Raw genomic sequence first — 26,722 nt, 5'->3', positions numbered from 1 at the left:
CAATTAAGCTGCAGAAACATCTCAAGGACAATCAGGGGAAACAGGATGCACCTGAGCTCAATTTTGAGCTTCATGGCAAACGCTGTGAATATTTATTTATGAGTACATGGAGTTTCTCAAAAAAAATATATATTTTTTTAAATAAATAAGCAAAAATCTCAAGTAAACTTTATGTATGTGGTGTTGTGTGTAGAATTCTGAGGGAAAAAATAATTTAATCCATTTTATGTGGAAAAAGTGATGCGCTGTGAATACTTTTCAGATGCACTATACAATCTATCCTTGTAGTAATATAGAGCATTGCCCTGTTGTAATCATGTGACTAGAATGCACTTTTTATTTTATTTATTAAAAAAAAAAATTATACCCCATACAAAATAAATTTGACTAGAAATCATCCTTTAGTATTGAATGGTAGCATTCAAAATACTAATTTTAGCTAAAGCAACTTATTTTACTTCATTTTTTTTGGCCTAAACTAGACAGCACAGTAAAATGACAAATATTTTTTTTTTATTTTACAAAAATCATTGCGTATGGCCAGGATAGTGAAACATTACCTTAAAATGTACAAAATCCTACACACATTACAAACTAAATTATTTTCATTTCCAAGAATCAGCCCTTGATTGCCGAAGCAGAATTCCCCCTCCACCCAAGTTGGATGGAAGACGCAAAGTAATAACAGGAAGTTGGAGCCAAAAATATGAATCCCTATAGTCTATGACAGGCCCTAAATGTTGCACAGCTTTTTAGAACACCCCGCCCCACTTCAAAAAAAAACCCCAAACTGACTTAAGAAATATAGCCAAAGCATTAAATTAAACACTCTCAATTACAGATTGCTACTCCCTTGATCATGAGATTAATTCATCAAGAAAGCTGTCACTGGAAGATAAATCATTTAAAAGAGGAACTGAAAGATAAGGAGCTGTTGTAGAGTTTCTCTGGGGGCTGCTTTCCGATGTCCCAGCATTAAGGCTGTTGGTTAATACATCCAAAAGGCCTGTGCTATCAGGTGACAGGTTGCTGGTGCTGCTCATGGCTGGAGATAAAAGCTCAGCAAAGAAATCATCAAATGCTGGGCTATCATATGCTGATGTACTAGAGGTGACTGAGTATGGGGAGGAAACATCTGTGCTGTCTGGCCTGGGAGTAGACTCGCCATCTTCTATACTAAGCAGTTTATTTAACTTTGCCAGCTTCTTCTTTTTGGCTTTGAGCCTTTTCATGAGTTTTAGTCTGAGAGTTTCAGTGGACAATACCATCTTTGATTGGGATGAAATTGGGATGTTCTGGCTAGATTTCATTAGCATGGAACATGGCCTCACAGACACGTTGCCACCAGGGTTAAATGGCTTTGGTGAAACAGTGGGCAATTTCACTAATGGATGTCTTAAAAGTCCTCCAGGTAAAACTGGACTTGGATGAGTCTTTGCTCTATATCCACCAAAGAGCTCAGCAGGTTTGGCCAGGAGGGCCTCATTGGCATCAGTTCGTAAGCTATCTTTTTGATTCATGGTATGAAGGGGTAATGGTGTTGACTGGTGGGAAGGGTGCAGATAAAATAAAGATAGGTTGGAGGTATTGGGGTTTGAAGAGCAAAGGGCAGTTGGACATTTGCTTACTTTTGGAGGTTCTACCAAGTCTGATGCTTTTAACACAGAGGGAAGAGATATTTCTGTTGCAGGTGAAACTTTCTGAACACAAACTTTGCTTTTTTCATTGCATGAAATTTGATCCAAAGAGTTTTTGTCTAGAAGATGAGATGCTTCTGGGCCACTAGACACAGCTGGCCCTGTTACTGTTTCCTGGGAATTTGAGAGAGAGTTTTCTGCAGAATCTACTTTGACCTCAACCAAAGTAAGTGTGACAATGTCACTATGTGAAAGGCCCTCAAACGTTTCAATCAATGTTGTACTGCCTATTGAAGTATCCCAGGTACTGACAGACTCATTGTCTTTTTCAGTCAAGGCCTCTATAATGCATGTGTCATCAGGTGTAGAATTAGTTGCATCTTGAAAGACATCAACCACATTACTCATTCCCTGAATAGGATTATCATCAGGAAGCTTGGACTCCTCTCTCGAACTTGCCTCCCAGAAGATGAGGTGGAACTGACTGGCTGGGAGAGTAAACCTCCTGTGGGTTATGCAGTGGGGGTACTTCAAATCATCAAATTCCAGCCATAATCCTGTGTGGGGGGGGGGAGAAAAATTGCTTACAAAAAACACCACACAAAACAAAAACACAGGCTATGGTAAATTGGATTTTAGCTTTTATTTATCTTTACCTAAGGAAGTCTTGGTCTCATACCTTAGGGGGTAAAAGCAAAAGTGATTTTTGCCAAATCCACATCAAAGAAAGTCAGCAAATTTGCAAGCCCTTTTATTTTTTATTTATTTTTTTACACACACACACACACACACGTGCATGTAAACATATATATGTACAATATATATGTACACACACACACACACACGTGCGTAGTCATGGCCAAAAGTTTTGAGAATTACATAAATATTGGAAATTGGAAAAGTTGCTTTATAATATGCTTTAAGTTTTTATAATAGCAATTTGCATATACCCCAGAATGTTATGAAGAGTGATCAGATGAATTGCATACTCCTTCTTTGCCACATAAATTAACTTAATCCCAAAAAAACCTTTCCACTGCATTTCATTGCTGTCATTAAAAGGACCTGCTGAGATAATTTCAGTAATTTTCTTGTTAACTTAGAAGCTTCTTTCCGATTGTTTGGGGCATCTGGAAAAAGGCTTGCCCGGAGAAGGTGAGCACTACCATTAGTCCTGTGTCATGCCAACAGTAAAGCATCCTGAGACCATTCATGTGTGGGGTTGCTTCTCATCCAAGAGAGTGGGCTCACTCACAATTGTGCCCCAAAACACTGCTATGAATAAAGAATGGTACCAAAACACCCTCCAACAGCAACTTCTTCCAACAATGCAACAACAGTTTAGTGAAGAACAATGCATTTTCCAGAACGATGAAGCACTAGATAACTAAGTGGCTTGGGGACCAAAACGTTAAAATTTTGAGTCCATGGCCTGGAAACTCCCCAGATCTTAATCCCACTGAGAACTTGTGGTGGACACGAGGCGGGTGGACAAACAAAAACCAACCAATTCTGACAAACTCCAAAAAGTGATTATAAAAGAATGGTCAGGATTTGGCCCAGAAGTTAATTGAGAGCATGCCCAGTCGAATTGCAGAGGTCCTGAAAAAGAAGGGCCAACACTGCAAATATAGATTTTTTGCATAAATGTCATGTAATTGTCGATAAAAGCCTTTGAAACGAATAAAGTGCTTGTAATTATTATTTCAGTACATCACAGAAACTACTGAAATGTTGAGATCTAAAAGCAGTTTAGCAGCAAACTTGGTGAAAACTAATATTTGTGTCATTCTCAAAACTTTTAGCCATGACTGTATACACATACATTATCAAACATTTACCTTAAACTGTAAACCTTAATTAAAAAAAGGCCTAAATATCATAGCTACATATTTGTAATAAGTCTATGAGTTTCACTTTTTAAATTAAGTTACAAAAGAGAGAAAAAAAAAAAACTTTTTACAATAATAGCACATGCACTGTGTAACCTGTAGACCTGTTAATGGCTCCAATTAACACTGTGAAAATCCGACAGGTATTATTTTGCCATACCAAATTTATAATCTTCGGCTACTTTCTGACTGGCATTCTTGCTACACCCTGAAAGTGATTGCTACAGTTATTCATGTACCTGACCTGTTGTCGAGTTTTTAAAATTGCATAGATATTTATATAAATAAAACTTTACATTTTGTGCAGACTGAGAAAACAGCACAATGCTTCTTAAAGACAGTGCTAGTGAACCCAAGCATCATAAGCAATATACTAGCCTTCTTACCAGCATCCACTGGTGCCTATACAGTGAAACCTTGGATTACGAGCATAATTCATTCCGGAAAGTGGGCTCGTATTCCCAAACACTCGTAAACCAAATAAAATTTTCCCATATGAAATAATGGAAACTCAAATTATATGTTCCACGGCCCAAAAAAATAAATACATAGAAATAATGAATACAAAGTAAAAATAAGCGTTTCCTTTTATGTGCGCAAGTGCTGTGTGTGGGTTTGGGCCTGTCGTTGTGTGCGTAATTTGACACCGTGCCGGTTCACAAACACACACACTAAAGGCGAGAAAGAGAGAAAAAAAAAAAAAAAAACATTGGCTCAGTTGCGATCACGTGACTGCCTTTCATCAAAATAAGAAGCGAATGCATGATACAGGATACTCTGTACTCATAAACCAAGACTTGCTAGTTTTTTAAGTCAAAATTCATTAAAAATCTTTGCTCGTCTTGTGGAACACTCATAATTCCCGAGGTTTAACTGTACAGTGGAATAACGAGCATAATTCGTTCTGGAAGTGGGCTAGTATTCCAAAACACTCGTTTTATAACTAAATTTTATTTTCCCATAAGAAATAATGGAAATTTAAATTCTACAGCACAAAAAAAAGAAATAGTAAATACAAAATATAAAGTAAAAAAAAAAAATTAACCTGCACTTTACCTTAAATAAAAAGTAAAAATAAATCCTGACAGAAGTGTTTCCGTTTGTGCACGCAAGCGGTGTGTGTGTGAGAGAGAGTAAGTGAAGCACGGTATCAAATTGCGCACGCGCGCACACACACACTCTTGCCTTTACAGGCCCCCTTACCACCCCCTCCTCCTCTCGGCTTCTCACACACACGCAGTCTCTCCCTCTCTCTGCCTTACACAGAAACTCTGCTCTGTCGCGACAAACAGTCAAACATGACATGCTGCTATAGAGAGGGAGAGAAAAATATGAATCTTTACCCTCTAATGAGACTTGCTTTTGCTTTATATGCGCGCTGTACAAACACGAATACAAACACAAAATAAAATGTTACACACACGTGGTCAGTGTTATAGTAAATAGTACACGCACGGATGTTGATTATGCCAGTAAGGGACGAGCACTGAGACCTAGCAGGGGAGACGATTACCTACAATTCCGCAGCGCAAGAGAGAGAAAAACCATTGGCTCAGTTGTGATCATGTGGCGCTTGGCGACAAAACAAGAGGCATATGCATGATACATGATACTCGGGGCTCATAAACCAAGACAATGCTTGTTTTTCAGGTGAAAATGTATTAAAAATCTTTGCCGGCCTTGCAGAACACTCGTAAACCGCGTTACTCATAATCCGAGGTTCCACTGTACTTACTAATCTTGAAAACATTAAAAACAATACACTTGTCACACATAATGGAAAAAAAAAAAAAGAAAAAAAAAAAGCACAGCTCATACCACCTTCATTACAAAGATGATTATGAGCTGAAATGATTGTAGTAATGTGTTCACTCACCATCTGGTTGATGAATCCATGTGACAAAGTGCTCATGCTGTTCACTGTACTGTATAATAGTGCTGACGTTGTAGTGTGTGCCTTGAAAATCAAATGCATACTTGGAGAGGTCTCTTTGTGGTAGTCCCTTCATAAAGTGTAGTACAAGCACTGAAGAAATTCTTGAAAAAAATGTGAAAGAAAGAAATGTGCAAGCATAGGAATAAATTATAAAAAATTTGGCTCATATACAATACATACTAAATGGACAAAAAAGGCGGTAATGAATAAGCAAATACTACAGGGCATATGACTGAATAATTATTAGTACGAAATGTTTTAGCTGGGAACTAAAACTTTAAAACTTAAAGGGACTAAACAGCTGTGTAGTCATTAAAAAAAAAAGTTTTTTGGTGAGAATAATAAAAAAATATTCCTAGGGAGCATAATTTGAGGAGGATCTTTTCTTGGCACACTTTAGGCCTATTAGTGCCAATTGGGCATCGTTTAAATGCCACGGGCTACCTGAGCATTGTTTCTGACCATGTCCACCCCTTTATGACCACCATGTACCCATCTTCTAATAGCTACTTCCACAGCAGGATAATGCACCATGTCACAAAGCTCGAATCATTTGAAATTGTTTTTTTTTTAACATGACAATGAGTTCACTGTACTAATATTGGCCCCCACAGTCACCAGATCTCAACCCACTAGCGCATCTTTGGGATGTGGTGGAACAGGAGCTTCGTGCCCTGGATGTGCATCCCACAAATCTCCATTAGCTGCAAGATGCTATCCTATCAATATGGGCAAACATTTCTGTAGAATGCTTTCAGCACCTTGTTAAATCAATGCCACATAGAATTAAGGCAGTTCTGAAGGCGAAAGGGGGTCAAAGACCGTATTAGTATGGTGACATACATACATACAATCTATCTATATATGAATTAATGATGACTTTGCACACCTCTCAAATTTCTGAAATATCCTTTACCCACCTCAACACAGCTTCAAAATTTGCCAAGGTCTTTCCTACAATTGCCTCTCAACAACTCGGTTATTTACATTATGCAAGCTCAAACCAGTGTGCACGCAACAATGCACAGCTTAATTAGCATTTATGATCCATTGACTTGAGTTAGTTAAGCCTTTGTCACATATGCGGAGACAGAATTTCACTGTGCAGTAATGTAAATCCCAGCGTAACTAGGGTCAGAGTGCAGGTACAGCCATGATACAATACCCCAGGGTTATAGGCCTTGCTCAAGGGCTCAACAATGGCAACCTGGTAGAGCTGAGGCTCAGACCGCTGACCTTCTCATTAGTAATTTGTGCCTTAGTTTTCTGAGCTACCACTGCCCCAAAGGCAGTGGAGGAAGCAGCAATGATTCTACTACCTCTTGCATGTCAAGCGAGTGTTCTACCATTTGAGCAAATCCTCCATCGTCATCTCCACTGAGTGGGGGTACATAAACCTGTGTTTTTATATTATAGAGCTATCCATATAATGATATGATTGATTCTCTAAATTCTCTTTTATTAAAATGCTTGGTAGATTCAGTTTTTGGAATGGTTTTGGAAAGTTACAAAGATTTCCATACTGTTCACCACTTTATACTCAAATTTGATTAATAAGCTTCATGGACTTCAGCTATGATTCCTTAGGAAATTTTATTTTAGTGACCAGCATCAGAAACTACCAGTTGACGGCACCTCAGATTAAAGTTGACATTTTTTTTTGGGGCTCTAACCGTCATGTCTCCATTAGATGTAGAGAGAGCAAACCAACAGTTACTGAATGTGTGGTTCCCTGCAAAGCATGGAGGTGGTGTGATGGTGGGAGGCTTTGCTGGTGAAACCGTTGGTGACAATCAAATCGGAGCACACTCAACCTGAATGGTTACCACAGCATTTACGACATGCCATCCCATCTAGTTCACACTTGTTGAGACCATCATTTCTTTTCCGAAGAGTACAATGACTCCAAAAACACCTCTAGGTTATGTTTGAGGTATTTTTTCCAACAAGAAGCATCAGATGACCTGGCCGCCACAATCACCGCATATAAATCGAACTACGATAATTTGGGTTGACTTGGTCACCAGAGTAAAGGAAAATCATGCAAAAAGTATTTAACACCTCAGGAAAGTCCTTCAAGAATGATGAAAAACCATTTCAGGTTATACAAAATATATGGTGTGTTATTTAGCACATTTTTGTTGGCTTTTTGTTTGTCGGTCATAGGGTACATCTGTGGCATTCCTTGTGTCAAGCCACTCTTGGACCAAAGACATCTTACCTGGGCTAAGGAGGAAAAAGAACTGGACTGTTGCTCAATGGGGCAAAGTCCTCTTTTCAGATGTAAAATACCTTTTGCATTTTATTTAGAAATAAAGGAGGGGCACAGAATCCAAGTTGTATGAGGTCCAGTGTAAATTTGCAAAGTCAGTGGTGATTTTGGAAGCCATGTCATCTGCTGGTTTGGTTCACTGTGTTTTATCAGGCTCAAAGTCAGCACAGCCATTTACCAGGAAGTTTTAGAGCACTTCCCTCTGCTTTATGAAGAAGCTGATTTCATTTTCTAGCAAGACTTGGCACCTGCCCACACTGCCAAAAGCATTAATACCTGGTTTAAGGACCATGGTATCCCTGTGCTCGATTGGCTAGAAAACTCGCCAGACCTAAACCTCAGAGAATCTATGGGGTATTGCGAAAAGGAAGATGAAAGACACCAGCTCCCATAACACCTCAGCAGTGCCACAGACTGATCGCCTTCATGCCATGCTTGATGCTGTAGTTCAGGCAAAGGGAGCCCCAACCAAGTATTGAGTCCTGTACATGTTCATACTTTTCAGTAGTCCAACATTGTGTTAAAAGTCTTTTTTTTTTTTTTTTTATTAGTCTTAAGTAATATTTATTTTTCTGAGATACTGAATTTTGGGGTTTCATTGGCTGCAAGACTCAATCAATATAAAAAGAAAAAAAAAAAACTCAAAATGTATTAATCTGTGTGTAACAAACCTATATAATATCAAAAAGTCTATTTCAGTAATTAAATTCAAGAAGTAAAAATTTTATATTTTAGTTTCTTGAGATGCACCTGTATACAGACACCTATACACAGAGTTATAGGTGTCTGCATAGAGGTGCATCCCAATAAATTAACCTGGTTAAGATGTTTTCTTAGGTTTCTAATATATTTTTTTTATTGCAGTAGCATAATCTCACCAAAAATTCTAGAAAAAGCTAAGCTTTTTTCAAGTGAATAAAAAAGAAATACAAAAATATGTATAACTTAAAAAATTGTTTATAAAACAACCTGTTACACAATCAGACACCCCTTATTACTGTTGTTTTTAAAGTTGCTCAAAGTATCTAGAAACTTTTAATTATTAATTCATGACTTCCTGTTTCCCTATGGTATGACATGACACAGAAGCCTATTTCTCTTATCCACTGTTCAACATAGAAAAGACAAAAGGACAGATGATTCAAGTAAGGCAGATGTGTGTCGACCTTTAAAGTCAGGCTATGGCAACACAAAAATAGTAACTCACCTAAACTTGTCCATACAGTATGTACAGTCAGAGGAATCATTAAGAAGTGTAAAACAACGCCGGATTAGGAAACAAGTTTATTCAGTCACCACGCACGATGAGGAGGATGGTATGAGACGTTACAAAACAAAATTTCCAAAGCTCACTGTTAGAGAACTGCATCAAAGAGTGAATAACACTCTTCAGACACTATCTACATGTCAACAAGCTGTTTGGAAGGCATGCAAGGAAAAAGCGTTCTCTCATCTATAGTCACAAACATTATATATTTGGAGTTTGTTAAGCAGTATTAGAACTTCAACTGGGACTGTGCAGATGAGACAAAGAGGAGTTTTTGGTACCAAACACCTTAAGTGGGTCTGGTGTAAGACCCTCTGAACCTTGTTTGGGGGCATGGCATTATGAACTCTAAAATACCAAGACAATTTAATTCACAACCTGATGGCTTCGGTCAGAAAGCTGAAGATGGGTCATCATTGGGTCTTTCAGGAGGATAATGACCCAAAACATGTGGCAAAAAAACTACACAAATTGTTCAGCAGACAAAATCAAACACCTCCCATGGCCATGTCATTTGCCAGGCCTCAACCCAATTGAAAATCTGTGGGGTAAGCTGAAGAGGAGAGTGCATAAGAAAGGGCCCATAACTCTGGATGATCTTATAGAAAGATTGCGCAAATAGTAATGGTCAAGGATCCCTCTATCTGTATTCTTCAAGCTTGCGCTGTCTTGTATCATATAATTGTAATGACATTTCATGTACTTAAAAATAATAAGGTTTTTTTTTTCCACTAAATAATTGTACTTCAATTTAAAAGGTACAGTGGTTACCCAATCAGAATGTTGGTTTTTCCGCCGCGGCGCTCTGCGGCAGCATTTGGGTTTGTGCGTTTGCTGGCTTTTACCGCTGAGTGGCGCTATATAACTACAGACTGACCCCTTATGCCTTAGTTCATTCTGTGCAGGATTAATAAGCCACAGCTCCTTTAGAGCTGCACATAGTAGCGGATAAAAGCAAGTGAAACATTGTAGTTAAACAAATTCATAATCACAGTACTAAAATTACAGTACAAATGTAAAATTCAAATTAAATTAAATCTTATTAGGATCAAATTTAAGCGAAATAAATGTTAACACAGTAAGCCTTTAGATTTTATCACGTGTAATTAGAAAAGCTACGCGTGTAGGGTTGTGTCATCTTATATCTTGTGTTCTTTAAATTTGTAGTAGATTTATTAACTAAAATAAATGACCATAAAATTAAAACATTGTCAGGACGTTCTACTATCTACACTGTCGATGGCCAGCGGGAGTCCTCGCGGCCTTTATCTCTTCGGCGGCAGGGCTGCGAAGGCGTGCTCGGTGCGGGAGTGAAGGTGTCGAGGGAGCTCGCTCAGCTCAGAAATTCCAGTGACCTTGTTTAAAGTCCCTGGGGTGCGTCACATCGCCCCACTCACATGCCACTCTTCTATTCTCCACCACATCACATACTTTCTGGACCTAGGACTAAACTCCATGCCTTGCTTTTATAATGCGGAACAAGCCCGAGATCATATTAACGTTAATTATCGCCAGCCAGCACGAATAGGTGGCTCCATCCCTTTGCCGCCTATTCAGGGAGCCTACGCAGTGAGCGAGTAGCGATAGTAGATCTGGGCGCACGCCAGTAAATAATAGCCCACGTTTAGAAAAGCATTTTTATTTAAATTATAAAAATAAAAATTTTAGTTGTAAAATAACAGATGTACAAACAGTACGCACTGAATACTAAACCAGGCACGCGAATTAATAAACCAAGAGAGCCCCATACCTGTTTTCATTTAAAAAATAAAAATACCAAAGAATATGAGTGTATAGAGTGATTAAAAACAATGCAATTTATGGTATCATAAGGAAAATCTCGATTTCTCCCATTCCGAGGATTAAAAACAGTAACAATGTCAACTTTAGAATCTAGAATACAGATAATTAAATTTACACAAATTTAAAAAGAGGCCTTAATCACTGAAAGTCTTCAGAAGAGCCTCAGAATAGGTTTTTAAAGTGGGGAGGGGTGCATTTAAGATTCTCTGAATGTATAGGTGAGAACAGGTGATTCACACCTGGGGAGGGTAAATAATTTGCATTTGAATGTTGTCTGGCATTGTAAAGCACACACAATAACACTAAAAGAACAACCCAGGATAAATAGGAATAAGAGGCCCTGATTATACTACATAGATATTTAGTACAACAAAATTCCTCCATGCTCTGGAAAACTTTTTGCGTGCAGTTGAGCGCTGATTAGTCTACATAGGAAATTAAAGAGGAGGATTTTTATTTAGACAAAAAAAATAACCTGCGTCTATTTTTAGGCGTGCCAGCTGCCACTTTTTAGTTAGAAGTTAGTTACAAATCCTACAACGCCCACATGACATCAAACATTACCCTTGTTAATATTTTTACTATTAATTTGACAATTTTAGCTATTACTGTTTCATTTACTTAAAAATAACATTAAAACAAGAACAATAAGTTTTTTTAAATATTGTTGACGACATTTGGACCGTGTAACCGGTTCGACCCTAAGTGCATGGGCTCGCACGGACTCGAGGCGAGGTCTTACGGGAAAAAAATGTGAAGGAAAGGGTTGAGGAAGTGAGGATGGAAAGGAAGGAATGTGCACGTGCAGGTTGGGTTGGCAGTGCCCCGCTGGCATGCGGGCACAGGCTGGTAAGCGGTGAGCAGCGGAGAGTAGCAGCGTGGGCCCACGAGGACAGCAGCTCCTGCCTCCGTCCGTTCACGCTGACTCTGCTCTCCGCGGATGACTAAATATCCCTCCTTCGCATATATGAAGGGGAGAACACCTAACTAGTGAGCGAGGAGTGATATTGATTTAGGCGCACGCCGTGACAGGCTGGAAAAACTGTTGTCCTCAATAATGTAACAGATGAGGACTCAGATTAATGTGCAAAACGTTATGATTTTGTCAATGTTTGAACGCAAACAAGGTGCGCTGCTCTGTATTGTTTTTGGTGAACTCTGTATACTCGCCTCACAGACATGAAAAAATCTATACTTGTAGTAAGCGAAATGTCTGCTTTTATACAAACTAATGGAGAAAATGTAGACGATGTAATTCGTATGAAAAGTAGATTTTTGGCGCATCCACTGCTGCAGAGACGTTGAGATGACATTATCATCATCACTACAGCCGAAACCAAAGACATCACTAATTCATCAGTGAATTTTTTAAATGGTTATAGTCAGTCTACTTGCTGTTAACAAATATTATAAGTAAAAAAAAAAAAAAAACACAATAGCCCACGTTTAGAAAACGTTTTTAAATTCATTCCGACATGAGTTGGCCCGGTGTTATGCGCAGAGTGCCGGGAGATTTCCTGAAGCTCTGAAATCACTGGTGCATTTTTTCTAAATAAAGGCTATCTTTAATAATTAATGAAGGTTTTGAGCTGTATACACACACATTCTTGCCTAAACAACTCTTAAAACTACACCTGTGACACAATAACAATAATATATCAAACATTTTGCAGGCTGCCATTTGGAGAAACGAAAGAATAATGAATAAACCAGTTGTTGGGGCAAAATAACCCAACCAGGTGCTCATTTGTAAGTGACCCACATCATCTCATATTACCCAACGGACGGTTAAGAAACACCGCACCGGGAAAAGTAGACTAATGATAAGTGCATCAAGGAAAACTGCAAGGAAACTGACTGGCCATTTTAATAATTCACTGATAAGTTGATGTCTTTGGTTTCGTTTGTGAAGGTGACCATGTCATCATGTCATCCAGTGGATGCACCAGTAATTCATGTTTCATACAAATTACATAAGATGATTAGTTTTCCTTTAGTTTATATAAAATCAGACATTTAGCAGTAAATATAAGTATATATTTTTCACATCTATAAGGCAAGTATACACAGAGTTTTGGTTTATTTTCTAACACGCTCAAGTTCACCGAAACAGAACAGCGCTGTATTCCTGTTTATTTTCATTATTTTACAAAATCATAGCGTTTTGTCGTCATTGTGAGTGCGCTTAAATAAAAATAGAGTCTTACAACATCTATGTATCTTATATTGTTTTATTAAATAGTTTTTGCACATTAATCTGACAACACCTGTGGCTCACCCACTTTTTCACACCCAGAATTTTCTGGCTACGCGAGTGTTACACATGGTAAAATATAAATGCTCAGTGTCTTATCAATTCCTTTGCTTACATCCGATGCAAATAAGAAACGCCTATATTTAATTTAAATTCTAAATTTGTGCTATAATTTTAGCGCTGTGATTGTAAATTCGTTTAACATTTTACTTGTATTTTAAGGTTTTGCCGGCGTTAGTAAAGCGCAACGGGGGTGCTGGGATGTAAAAACTTCTATTAATTATTAAAGAACATTATGATGATCATAGCAGCCTACTGCATTTAATTCTTATAACAATGCACAAAACCATCGACATCTGCTGACGCAGTAGCACATCCTGATATTTAGTTTAATTTATTTCAGTTAAAAAATCTAGTACAAATTTAAAGAACACAAAATATAAGATGACAGATGTAGCTTTTCTAATTACACATGATAAAATCTTAAGGCTCACTGTGTTAACGTTTACTTTGCCTAAATTCAATCCTAATTAATCTAATTTAAATTCTAAATTTGTAGTGTAATTTTAGTACTTTATGAATTCGTTTAAGTACAATGTTTCACTCGATTTTATCCACTACTACGTTCAGCCGCGGCTCAGTAATCCTTGTGATTATGCCCGAGGCATCTGTCTATAGTTATATAGCGCCACTCAGCGGTAAAAGCCAGCAAACGCACAAGCGTGGCTGTAAAACCAGAATACCGCTTGAGTACCTGCTGTATATACACACACAATATTTTTGATATTGATAAAATTATATACACACACATACATACACACACATTTTATATATATACACATACACACACACACAAACATATATACATACATACACACACTATACAAATACACACATTATATGTGTAATGTATGCATACACACAGACACGTACATATACACACACATATACATATACACACACCTCATGCACTTACCTCTGTAAGACCAATTTCCTCATCTGGTTTTTGTTATTACAGTTGCTGCATTGAGCTGTGTGCACTGCTCTTAGTGGGTGCCAATCAGACATAACCTGTGTAAAAGTTGTTACAGTCTCCTCAATGCTGTAAATAAAAATAATGCTTGTGTAAATACATAGATTTTTTACAATGGACTACATGTATGAGAAGTAGGCTTGAACAACTATTAATTCTACTACTTCTGCTGACAAGGATTATCAGATGGCATAACTAAACTGATTTTACTCCTTTAGCTAGTTTATCGATGTGCATGAACAAGAGTTTATATATATTTTTTTGTCAAGCAATACATTTAAGAATTTCTTTTGGGATAAGAAACCATGTTTAAATTTGCCCAGTACGAGGTAAAAGTGTGAAAAACTAATACACCAACTTCACAATCACTATTTATGTAAGTAACTCTGGTTCTTAAGAACTCAAGATAAAGTGTGTTGTGGTTATGTGATTTTGAATGATGTTCAGTATTATCAAGTTTACAGATGTATGGAAGTATAACAGTGCCAAAATAGCATTTTGGGGGCAAAAAAGTATTTAGTGAGCCACCAATTGCGCAAGTTCTCCCACTTAAAAAGATGAGAAGAGCCTGTAATTTTCATTATAGATATACCTGGAAAAAAAACCCAGAAAATCACACTGTGGGATTTTTAAAGAATTGATTTGCAAATTATGGTGTAAAATAAGTATTTGGTCAATAACAAACTTTCATCTCAATACTTTGTTATATACCCTTTGTTGGCAATAATAAGAGTTCAAATGTTATCTTTAAGGCTTTATAAGGTTTTCTCACACTGTTGCTGGTATTTTGGCCCATTCCTCCATGCAAATCTTCTCTAGAGCAGTGATGTTTTGGGGCTGTCGTTGGGCAACACGGACTTTCTCCCTCCAAAGACTTTCTATGGGGTTAAGATTTGGAGACTAGCAAGGCCAATCCAGGACCTTAAAATGTTTTTTGCGGCGTGTTTGTGATCATGGTCATGCTGAAAGACCCAGACACGTTTCATCTCCAATGCCCTTGCTGACTTTCACTCAAAATCTCACGATACATAATGAATACCCATTCATTTTTGGTCCCGTTGCAGGAAAACAGCCTCAAAGCATGATGTTTCCACACCCATGCTTCACCATAGGCACGGTGTTGTTTGGATGCAACTAAGCATTCTCTCTCCTCCAAACACAAGTTGAGATTTTACCAAAAAGTTTTATTTTGGTTTCATCCAACAATATGACATTCTCCTAAACCTCTGGATCATCCAAATGCTCTCTAGCAAACTTCCCACGGGTCTGGATGTGTACTGGGAAGCAGTGAGACACGTCTGGCACTGTAGGATTTGAGTCCTTTGAGACTTTGAGATGGTAGCTTTTGTTATTTTGGTCCCAACTCTCTGCAGGACATTGACTAGGTCCCCCCCGTGTGGTTCTGGGATTTATGCTTACAATTTTTGTAATCTTTTTGACCCCATGGATGAGATCATGCGTGGAGCCCCAGATCAAGGGAGATCATCAGTGGTCTTGTACGTCTTCTATTTTGTAATAATTGCTCACACAGTTGATTTCTTCACACCAAACTGCTTACCCATTGCAAATTCAGTCAATTTTCACTATGATGAAAATTACAGGCCTCTCAACTTCTTAAGTGGGAGAACTTGCACAATTGGTGGCAATTGTTTGGGGGGGAACTTGTTGCAATAAAAATGTTTGAAATTTTCTGCAATGAAATTTGATCTGAACTGAAAAAAATCCTTACAGCATCCATCACCCCATGGTTGTCCAGGGCCTCAGCTGACCCCGTGTTACCATCTTCACCCTATATTTAACCTACTTCTGGTCACCATTGTGAAAATAAAGCCCATCCATTACTTCCTGCAGGCTTTGGACTATAGGCTTAACGGGCTGCCCCTATATGGCCCATGTGGACTAGCGTTTGTTATTGTACTGCAGTCTTCTTACAGTCTTGTTTCCCTTTCCCTTAGATGATATCTACATCCAAATACCCGAGATCTTTGCCAATACACCACTGCAGTCAATCAACTCCATATGACGATACTACCTTTAGGGGATACCATTGCCGTGTAGGAGTGTACTTGGTCGCTATAATGTTGCAGGAGGTGTGTGGCAGTAGAATACTGTGCCAGCTTGTTTTCTTCTAACAATACATCCTGGTGCCATCTCTTTCTTAGGTGAGGGTAGCATGATGATAATGGCCCCATTGAAACAGCTTTGGTGTTGGATGTGGGTGAGCATAGGCAACTCTGACTGGTCTCCAGCTATGCAGCCCAATACACAGCAAGCTAACCTGTGCTCTTCATGTATATTAAATGAGTTTTTGGCACCCATGTTGGTTCATTTGGTTCACCGGTCATCTTTCCTTGAGTCGATTTTGTTAGGTACTAACCACCAATTTAGGGAACACCCCACAACACCAGCCATTTCTAAGATGCTCTAACCAAGGCATCTAGCTATCACACTTTAGCCCTTGTAAAAGTCTCCTAGATCCTTACCCTTGCAAATGTTTCCTGTTTCCAACACATCAACCTTGGGATATGCATTGATTGGCAGGTGGCATTCTGATGACAGGAGTTAATGTTATTGGCTAATCAGTGTGTGTGTGTATATATATATATATATATATATATATACACACACACACACACACACACACACACACACATACATACATACGCTTGCCCTCATATGTATACACAGATGCGAGGGCGAGTCAAAAATTATCTGCACTCATATCAGCGATTTCCTGTTCAAGGCAACCATTTCCCCAGTCACTTGTGTGTAGGTATGAACATGCAAAGTGGATGCCCCATTTATGATTTGCACAAAAGTGCAAACTGATAAATTTTTTTGGTGGTCTGAGGGGAGTACACAAAGACTGTGTGCAGTATGGAGAAAATGTTTACTTTAAGAAAGGTGAGTTTCTTAAAGATAATCATTATTGGTGATGAGACATGGATTCATCACTACAAGACTGAAAGTAGACTAAAGAGTACAAAATGGAAAAATCACTGACCATGAAAAAGTTCAAACATTCAGCTGGTTGAGGGATAATTGTTAAATTAAATTGACTAGGATAATAAGAAAAAATTTAACATTACAGGTCCAGGAGATTTATAATCTTACCAGTAAAAAAAAAATAAAAAGCTGATGAATGAGCTGCTGATTTAAAAAAAAAAAAAAAAAAAAAAAAAAGGAAAAATATACTGCCACAAGCCCTACGACTACTAAGGAGTCAAACAGCTAATCAGATTTTTTGACCTTAGGTACCTGAGAGGGAAAATGAACAAGATATGACTAAACATGCTAACAATTAAAAACCTTAACTATAAACAGTTGCGGTAGTAATAAATGTACAACTACCTTGTGCTGAAATTGTATCCACAGCATGTGCAAATAAATTCCCACTGACCAGTATGCTGGAAAAGACTGTAAGCCCAGTCATCTGACCTAAGGAGAAGTGGAAGTGCAAAGACTGGTGTCTTCTTCAGACCTGCATTATCAAACAAGAAACATCTGTTTAGCTTCAAATGCTGTAAATACAATAGTAAAAAGAATGAACAAAAGACGACTGACAAGCACATTTCTTTATCACATTTCTTCAGTGAAGCTGACCGGTTACCACTCTCCTTCCTTTAAAAAAGTTAACCCAATTCCAGCAATTTAAAGAACATATTTTACTGTTGTCATTGTTTGATGTTGACCAATAATTTCACCCTTGTCAAACACAGTAACATATTTTTCATGATCATGGAATACAGCTTCCAACATTGTTGCCTAAGAAATAAGCTATTCATTGCCTCAGTTAGGGTTAAAACAAAGTTATCAGTACAAATCAGTTCCTAATATACTGCAGAAATTATCCCATAAAAGGTTATGAATTATTTGCTTATTTACAGTAGGTAGTCAAACAAAATGCCCATTACCTCGGCAAAATGTCAGTGACCAAAATAAAAATCAGTCGCATTTCAAAGTTGTTCGTGAAATGACCTCCAGGTGGTCCAAAGGGACATTTTGCACAACAACTGAAATTAACAAAGGTTTTTATTCCAAGTAGAGTCATATGTTGCATCAAAGAAACACTACAGAGATGGTAATTTCCCCATCAGGGTACTTGTACAACAAACATTAAAAATCAAAACCAGAACTATTTAAATCAGAACCTGAGATGACATTTACTGTACAATAATAAAAAAAAAATATTGGTAAAATAGACTGAAAATCAAGTTAACTAGCTGACAATTTTATTTGTACAAAGAATGAACTGAAAGCTTAGCTCTGTATCTGTTGGTTATTATTTAAAGACTTTAAAATTTAATGGAAATGACTGAAAAATAGACTTTCAGACTAGAAAATAAGATTTTTCTTTTAAAAAAAATTAATTTTCAGGAATTTTGTTGTACTAAATAATATGTATGCAGTATAATCAGAGCCTCTAAATTCACCATACGTTCTCGGTTGTTGCTGTTAATTTAGTGTTACTTTATGCGATTTACAATGTTAAACTTTCAAATGCAAATAATGTACTCCTTTCCACTTGTGAACATGTCTCAGCTGTTTACACCTATACATTTAGATTCCTTACATGAAAATGGTGAGGCCAGTGAGGAAAAACAAAAAGCACCCATTCATTAGGGCACAAACAGTAGTGTTTCCCATGTCACGGCGCATCAGGAGTAGTTTGCACGCGCAGTAATCCCGTGTTACAAAGCTCAGTCATCTTTAACTGTTCGCCATGACAGCAGTATTACTTGAGCCAAAGAGAAGAGACTATATTTGGGCTCATTCTTATGAATGAGCCGTTAAAGTTGTGACTACTGTAACTCACTATACATAGGTCTCAGTCAGTCAAGGCGTGACATGATAAAAGAATGAATTACTGTCTCAAACTGTAAGGGGGGATGTAGTGCTTAACTTTACTAAGTCGTCGAAGTTGGAAAAAGCTGGACCTTACAACTGAGCTGATCTGTTCATTTAACTTGCAAAGTTGACTTTCAAGGTGGACTTTTAACTTGCGAATAACTTTCTGTTTAAGTTTCTGTTAGTTATTGTTATAACTAACTGTTTTATTTTCTCAACAAGGTCTAAATAGATGGATGACTATTGAGTATTTTACCAAAAATTTAATCGATTAATCGGATAAAATGTACTTTTGCTTAAACAGCAATGTAAAAGATGTAAGAAAAACAAACATTAATTGGTTTTATTTTTAAGAACTGATTTTTTAAATGCATACAGCATTTTATAAAAAAATAATGCCCGCCGACGTTCTTCGAAGTTCTGCAAGGTCCGCAAACTTCCGCAAGGACCGCCAAAAAAAGAAAAAATGTAAAATTTAACATGTAAATTTTTTTTCCCCCCGCACGTAAAGATGGAAACGTAATCGCAGTGGCAAAACCTCGTGGTGAATCATGATGAACTGTACTTTCGGCCACCGTGCAAAGCCACGTAGGTGAGATAGGGGTATTTAAGTTGACTGAGAGGAATCAAGTGCATTACAGTGCCATACATTTTAAAGCCTTCTCAGATGCAAAAAAAAACAAACAAAAAAAAAAAGGGTATTTCAAATAACTAAGTATAAAAAAAAAAAAAAAAACTAAGGCACACATTGAAATAAATTATTATACAAAAAAAAAAAAACACTAAAGGTGTGCAACTAAACTTTCAGAACTAAACGTTTCTAAGCATAATAAGCCTTTACTGACAATTTCTGTGGTTTTCTCTTGCTGGTTTCTTTTTTTTTTTTTTTTACTTTATTCAACAATTGCACAATTTACAAGAATATTAATCTCCATTATGAAAATAATAAATTGCACATTTTTCAACATTTCAAGTTTTTTAACATAAACAAAAACATAAATAAGACTCACATCACATTTTGCCAGGGGAAGTACTAGTTTACAAAAATATATCAAAGTGTTTACAAACATTCACAGTTTTTTTTGCCTTTTGATTAGGAGAATGCTTAATCGATTTAACATATTGCTTGACCTCATTGTTAAACGCAATAAAAGATGTTTTTGAATGCTTAAACTTACATTTATGAATGTGATATTTTGCCAACAGAATAATGAGATTAATAATAAAAGTTTCATTAGGCATAGTCCTAGTTCTATTGAAGTCATAAATGCCAAAAAGAACATCCTTCCAAAATAACTTAAAATCTTTCTCTATTTTTTTAGCAATAAAATTACAAATGTCCGACCAGAAACTTTGGACAAAGGGGCAGTGCCAAAACAGATGGGTAACTGTTTCAATATTTACAGAACAAAAAGTGCACATTATATCAATCCTTTTTTAATTTTTTAACAATATGATCATTAGACGGGTAAATTTATGAATTATCTTAAATGATATTTCTCTAATTTTATTGGTCAGCAGGTATCGGCTGGGTAAGAGCCAGACCTTCTTCAAGTCAATGTTTTGCACAAATTTATTCCAGTATGGAACCACATATGGGACTGTGACAATATCTGTTTTAAATAAGGATCTAATTAGTTTGTCCTTTCCATTGTTACAGGAAAGACAAATCTTACCAACTGAAGTGTCAGTCAGTGATAAGGTTAGTTGTTGTGTGTCCAATCTTGGTTGGGCTCTAAATAACATGCAGACTCCAGAGGAAATTGCTCCAAAGACTTTGGCATAATCTCCAGGAGACACAGGAATTTTGTATTCTTCTAGAAACTCACTATAAGAGTAAAGACAACCAGTTCTGTTAAATAATTGGTCAACAAAAATAATATTAAACCAGTAATCAATAAATAAAGATTTGTGTTTAAACAGGATGTCTTTGTTGTTCCATATATAATATTTGTTGGGCGAAAAGTTATGCTTGAAAATAAGAGACCATGAAAGGAAGGCCTGGCGGTGAAAGGATGACATTTTTATCGGGACTTTATCAATATTGTTATTACATGTTAAGAAAAAGCTCAACCCACCCAGTTTTGACAGAATATGACATTCCAAATAGAGTTAGGGTTTTTAAAGAAGTGTTTTAACCGATTTACTTTAAAAGTATTAATAAGAGTACAGAAATCAATAAAGTTTAATCCACCCTTTTCATAGTCATTTGTTAGAACAGATTTCTTCACATGATTAGTTCTATTTCTCCATAAAAAGTTAAAGAGTAGCTTGTCAATCTCAGTAATATGTTTTTTGTCCACATACAGAGATAGTGCTGGATAAGTTAACCGTGATAAACCTTCTGCCTTAGACAGTAGGGATCTGCCTCCCGTAACAGGCATTAGTTCAGCCTTTTTTTAGTTCTTTGAATAATAGGGTCGAAGTTACATAAAGTCCTTTTTTGTTGGTCCTTGGTAATTGTGATACCTAAATAAACAAGTTAATTTTTTACTGGAATACTACAAATGAAAGATTTCATGCAGTCCTTAATGGATATGATTTCACACTTATTGATATTCAGCCTTAAGCCAGAAGCCATGGAAATTTTTTCTATAGTATTTATTGCAACAGAGACTTGATTTTCATCTCTAAGAAAGAGTGGTATCGTCCGCCAGTTGAGATATAATAAGCTCTCTACCCAATATATTGATGCCGTTTATTTCACTTGATTTAATATGATCAGACAAAAGCTGGGCTACCAGTAGAAAGAGGTAAGGCGAAGCCGGGCAACCTTGTCGGATGCCTCTAAAGACATTGAATCTGGGAGACATAACACCTATTAGTCTAATTGAGCTATTACTATTGTTATATAGACTTTTAATAGCTGCGGAATAAAAAACACCAAATCCGAATTTTTTAAGAGACTGTAAAACGAATGGATGTTCAACGGTGTCAAATGCTTTGTAGAAATCTACAAACAGCATAAGCCCACCCTCCTCTACCATCACACGTAACAGCAACAACAATAATCGCGGACTACATGATTGTGTTCCTGTTGCTACAAAGCCTACTAGCTTTATTACAGCAAAATCTATTGCTTCTATGCAACTGTTATGAGCAACAAGCGATAATGGACAACACCATCTTGGTTCGTATACAGCGCACAAGGTTATGCGTATGCTCAAAGTCTTCTTCTCCGTGTATAGGTTATCTCTATGGCAGAATTACAGCGCCCCATACTGGTCTGGCATATATACTACACCGCTTTCAGTGGTTTTGTGTGTATGCAGATATTCCTTGTGACGACGCCGTGTTCACGAAAAAAAATGATCGGATAGGGAACGCATCGGCTTCGTGTGGACGGAGTCTAAGATTTTATAATCGTTGTTAAGTAAGCAAATTGGACGCCAATTATCTAAAAATTATTTGTCCTTGTTTGGTTTAGAAATTAAGATTGTTATTCCTTGGGTCATAGAGGTGGGGAGGCATTCATTTTCAATAGATTCTATAAAGACTTTAAATAAGAAATGGGAAAGTTCAGCGATAAACGATTTATAAAATTCGGAGGAAAGCCCATCACACCAAGGCGATTTGTTGTTTTTTAGTTGATTTATTGCTTGCTGTACTTCAAGAGATATAGGCATGTCACAGTGCTCTCTATCCACTTCGCTTAGCATCTTCACTGAGAGAGTTTAAAAAATTATCAGACGCAGTTAGACTAAATTGAGAGCTTTCTTTATAGAATTTTGAACAAAACTCTGATATTTTATAATGATCTTCAGTGATAGCTCCATTAATATTTAACTTACTGATACTGTTGTTGGTGGAACGAGATTTCTCTAGACTGAAAAAATAATGAGAGTTTTGTTCGCCTTCTTCCAACCACTTAGGTTGGTTAGGGGTAGATGCTAAAACCAACATAATCCTAGTTTAAACTGTCAGATATAGGCCAATAGTCCAGTCGTGACTGCCTAGAGCCTGATTTATTGCTCCAGGTATATAGTCCGCTATTAGGATTCTTCTCTCTCTCCATATATCTACCAGTTTAAATCTTCTTATAATGTCAGTCAAGTATGTGTTTGAACTGTTATGCTGGGAAGGTGGGCTTTTATCTATAGAACCGTCTAGAATAGTATTAAAATCACCTCCTAACAATATGAACGCATTTGGGAATCTAACCAGCCAACCTGTAAAATGTTTTCAATTGACAATTGAAGGTTCACATTTTCTTTCTTGGTATTGTACCCATAAATATTACAAACTAAGTAGGTTGAGTCATTGTGTTCAATATTTTGGCAAATAAAGTGACCGTCTGGGTCACATTGTGTGGTCAAGACATTTCCATTAAACCTGTTATTTAAAGAGGCTACCCCAGCTGAACGCTCTGTTCCATGGGAGAGCCATATAGTATTTCCCCATTGAGACCTCCAAAAGTTAAAATCGTCCTCATTAAAGTGGGATTCTTGAAAATGTACAAGGTCTGATTTAAATTGTTTTGCGAACAAAAATAATGCTTTTCTCTTACCACAATTACTCTAGGAATCGTTTCAGCCCTAGTTAACTAATAATAATAATAATAATAATAATACTGCTAAAATGTTTTTATTGTCTAAAACTAGACTGAAATGTCCAGACTTTTAGTTGATTAAAACTTGACTAAACAAAAATAGGATGAGATTGACTAAATATGAAACTATCAGGGACATTTATCCCGGGACTAAGACTAAAATTGAAAATACTTGAAAATTAAAACTAGTAGAAGCTCAGTGGTTCGCGCACAAGCTCTTGCAGACGAGCCCCTTTCTAAATACACCATTCTCATAGGAGAGGGGCTAAGAAATGTGCGCATCTTAATTCAGTAATCCCGCATCTAAATTCAGTAATCTGCTCATCTACAGAGCACCCTGGGGTGCCCATAGCAAAACAATTAAATCATAACACTCAAATCTTCACTTTTGTTTTGAAAAACAAAAAGACAAAAAAAAAAAAAAAAAAAAAGACACCATCTCTGCATCACTCTACCTGTCCGTGTTCATGAAGGCTGGAAAAAGCAGCCATTGCCTTATTTGCTTGGCCAGCCCACCCACACAAGCTCAAACCAAGAGATGAAGCTTTGCTGCTATATCCCACTGCAAGTAAATTCCAAATTCCAAGATGGCGCCGGTGAGGTCGGCTGCCGTCACGGCTGCTCCGACCACCTTTTCTCAGGTTTTTTTAAGTTAGTTTTCAGTGTTTTAAAATCGGCAAAATCATCACCATGGAGTGCATTAGGTATGATAGAGACATTCTTGTTTCTATTGGTATACAATGTACTCACAATTCGACGTTTTTAACTCCAGATCCGAGCTGGCCGAGTGAGAACAATGGACGCGACGCGAAGCGGCGGCCTCAAGGGAAACAAGCCGGCGTCAGGAACAGGCTAAGAGCCTGTGCACACCGCACACCTCTGCCTAGCATCCTGCTCGCCAACGTCCAGTCACTGGAAAACAAGCTCGATGACCTCAGGGCCAGGATAAAGTTCCAGAGAGACATACAGGACTGCAATCTCCTCTGCTTCACTGAGACATGGCTAAACCCAGCGGTGCCGGACCACGCCATCCAGCCGGCCGAGTTCTTCTCGGTTCACTGCATGGACAGGACACGGGACTTGGGAAGGTCAAGGGGAGGCGGCGTGTGTTTAATGGTGAACAACAGTGCGAGCGTTATTCCTCTCACACGCTCCTGCACACCAAATCTGGACTTACTGTCCATCATGTGTCGTCCTTTTTATCTACCTCGGGAGTTCACATCGGTCATAATCAGCGCCGTTTATATTCCACCACAAGCGGACACAGACACTGCCTTATGCGAGCTGCATGAGGCACTCACAGCACCAAACACAACACCGGGACGCTGCGCTTATTGTGGCGGGGGACTTTAATAGTGCCAACCTCAAACGCGCAGCACCGAACTTTTATCAGCACATCACCTGCCCCACCACGTCGCGCGCTGGACGGACCAATCGGTGGCCGCGTTACAGGATGCACTCGATGACGCAGACTGGGACATGTTCCGAAACAGCTCCGATGATGTCGTCAGCATATTTACGGAAGCGGTTGTGGAATTCATTGGGAAACTAGCGGACGATACCATAGAGAAAAAGAGATGAAGCTTTGCTGCTATATCCCACTGCAAGTAAATTCCAAATTCCAAGATGGCGCCGGTGAGGTCGGCTGCCGTCACGGCTGCTCCGACCACCTTTTCTCAGGTTTTTTTAAGTTAGTTTTCAGTGTTTTAAAATCGGCAAAATCATCACCATGGAGTGCATTAGGTATGATAGAGACATTCTTGTTTCTATTGGTATACAATGTACTCACAATTCGACGTTTTTAACTCCAGATCCGAGCTGGCCGAGTGAGAACAATGGACGCGACGCGAAGCGGCGGCCTCAAGGGAAACAAGCCGGCGTCAGGAACAGGCTAAGATGTCGTCAGCATATTTACGGAAGCGGTTGTGGAATTCATTGGGAAACTAGCGGACGATACCATAGAGAAAAAGACTATCAGAACGTTTCCCAACCAGAAGCCGTGGGTGGATAAAACCATCCGCGACGCTCTGAGATCTCACATCGCTGCCTACAACACGGGACTTGCGTCGGGGGACATGGAACCATACAAGGCTGCGTCATACAGCGTCCGGAAGGCGGTGAAAGAGGCGAAGCAGCGCTCTGGGAGAAAACTAGAGTCACCGCTCCAACAGAGTGACTCTAGGAGCCTGTGGCAGGAACTAAGGACAATTACGGACTATAAAACACCAACAACCGGTATGACGAACGCGGACGGTGGCAGACGAGCTGAACACTTTCTATGCTCGCTTCGAGGCTGCAGCTGAAGACGCTAATGCTAGCGGCGCTAACGGATGCAGACAGGAAGACACTGCCAGCACCGGAAACGCGTTTATCATCACCGAGCATGACGTGAGGAGAGCCTTGAAGAGAGTGAACACCAGGAAAGCAGCAGGACCAGACGGCATCTCAGGTCGTATCCTCAGAGCCTGCGCAGACCAGCTAGCACCTGTGTTCACAGAGATATTCAACATTTCTTTATCTCAGTCGGTGATCCCCACATGCTTCAAAGAGTCCATCATTGTTCCTGTCCCGAAGAAACCTCATCCTGCTCCTCTCAATGACTATCGCCCTGTAGCCCTCACCTCAGTAGTGATGGTGCTTTAAACGCCTGGTCAGAGACTTCATCATTTCTTCACTAGCGGACACACTCGACCCACTACAGTTTGCATACCGCCAGAACCGTTCCATAGACGATGCAATCTCTCATCTCCACCACACATCACTTACTCACCTGGACACTAGGAAAGGGAATTTTGTTAAAATGCTCTTCATCAACTACAGCTCTGCATTTAATTCCATAATTCCCTCCACACTCACCACCTAGCTGGAGCACCTGGGACTTAGCTCATCAATGTGTCAGTGGATCTCCAATTTTCTGACTGGCAGACCACAGGCAGTAAGGATGGGCGGACATGTCTCAGCCTCACTCACTCTAAGCACTGGAGCCCCCCAGGGTTGTGTTCTGAGCCCCCTGCTGTACTCTCTGTACACACACGACTGCGTGGCCACTACCAACTCCACCGCCATCATCAAGTTTGCTGACGACACTGTCGTGGTGGGCCTGATCACCAACAATGATGAGTCGGCCTACCTAGAGGAGATTGTAAATCTGGAGAACTGGTGCCAGAGGAACAATCTCCTCCTGAACGTCAGCAAGACAAAGGAGCTGATAGTGGACTTTAGTACAAAGCA

General features: G+C 38.5%; 1 protein-coding gene across 1 annotated transcript in view; it reads right to left on the bottom strand.

Moving 5' to 3' along the window:
• Positions 1–414: 414 nt before the first annotated feature.
• uspl1 (ubiquitin specific peptidase like 1) overlaps positions 415–26,722 on the bottom strand; it is a 40,918-nt gene continuing 14,610 nt past the window's right edge. The window contains exons 7-10 of the mRNA XM_053476141.1: positions 17,446–17,575; positions 14,038–14,163; positions 5,406–5,566; positions 415–2,194 (exon numbers count right to left, since the gene is read on the bottom strand). Of these exons, the coding sequence (XP_053332116.1) occupies positions 858–2,194; positions 5,406–5,566; positions 14,038–14,163; positions 17,446–17,575 (1,754 nt within the window). The 3' untranslated portion in view covers positions 415–857. The remainder of the gene's footprint in view (positions 2,195–5,405; positions 5,567–14,037; positions 14,164–17,445; positions 17,576–26,722) is intronic.

Source organism: Clarias gariepinus, chromosome 17, assembly GCF_024256425.1.
Source record: "Clarias gariepinus isolate MV-2021 ecotype Netherlands chromosome 17, CGAR_prim_01v2, whole genome shotgun sequence".
In the NCBI taxonomy this organism is placed as follows: Eukaryota; Metazoa; Chordata; class Actinopteri; order Siluriformes; family Clariidae; genus Clarias; species Clarias gariepinus.
The sequence above is the reverse complement of the archived record's forward strand: the minus strand, read 5'-3'. Positions and strand labels throughout refer to the sequence as shown.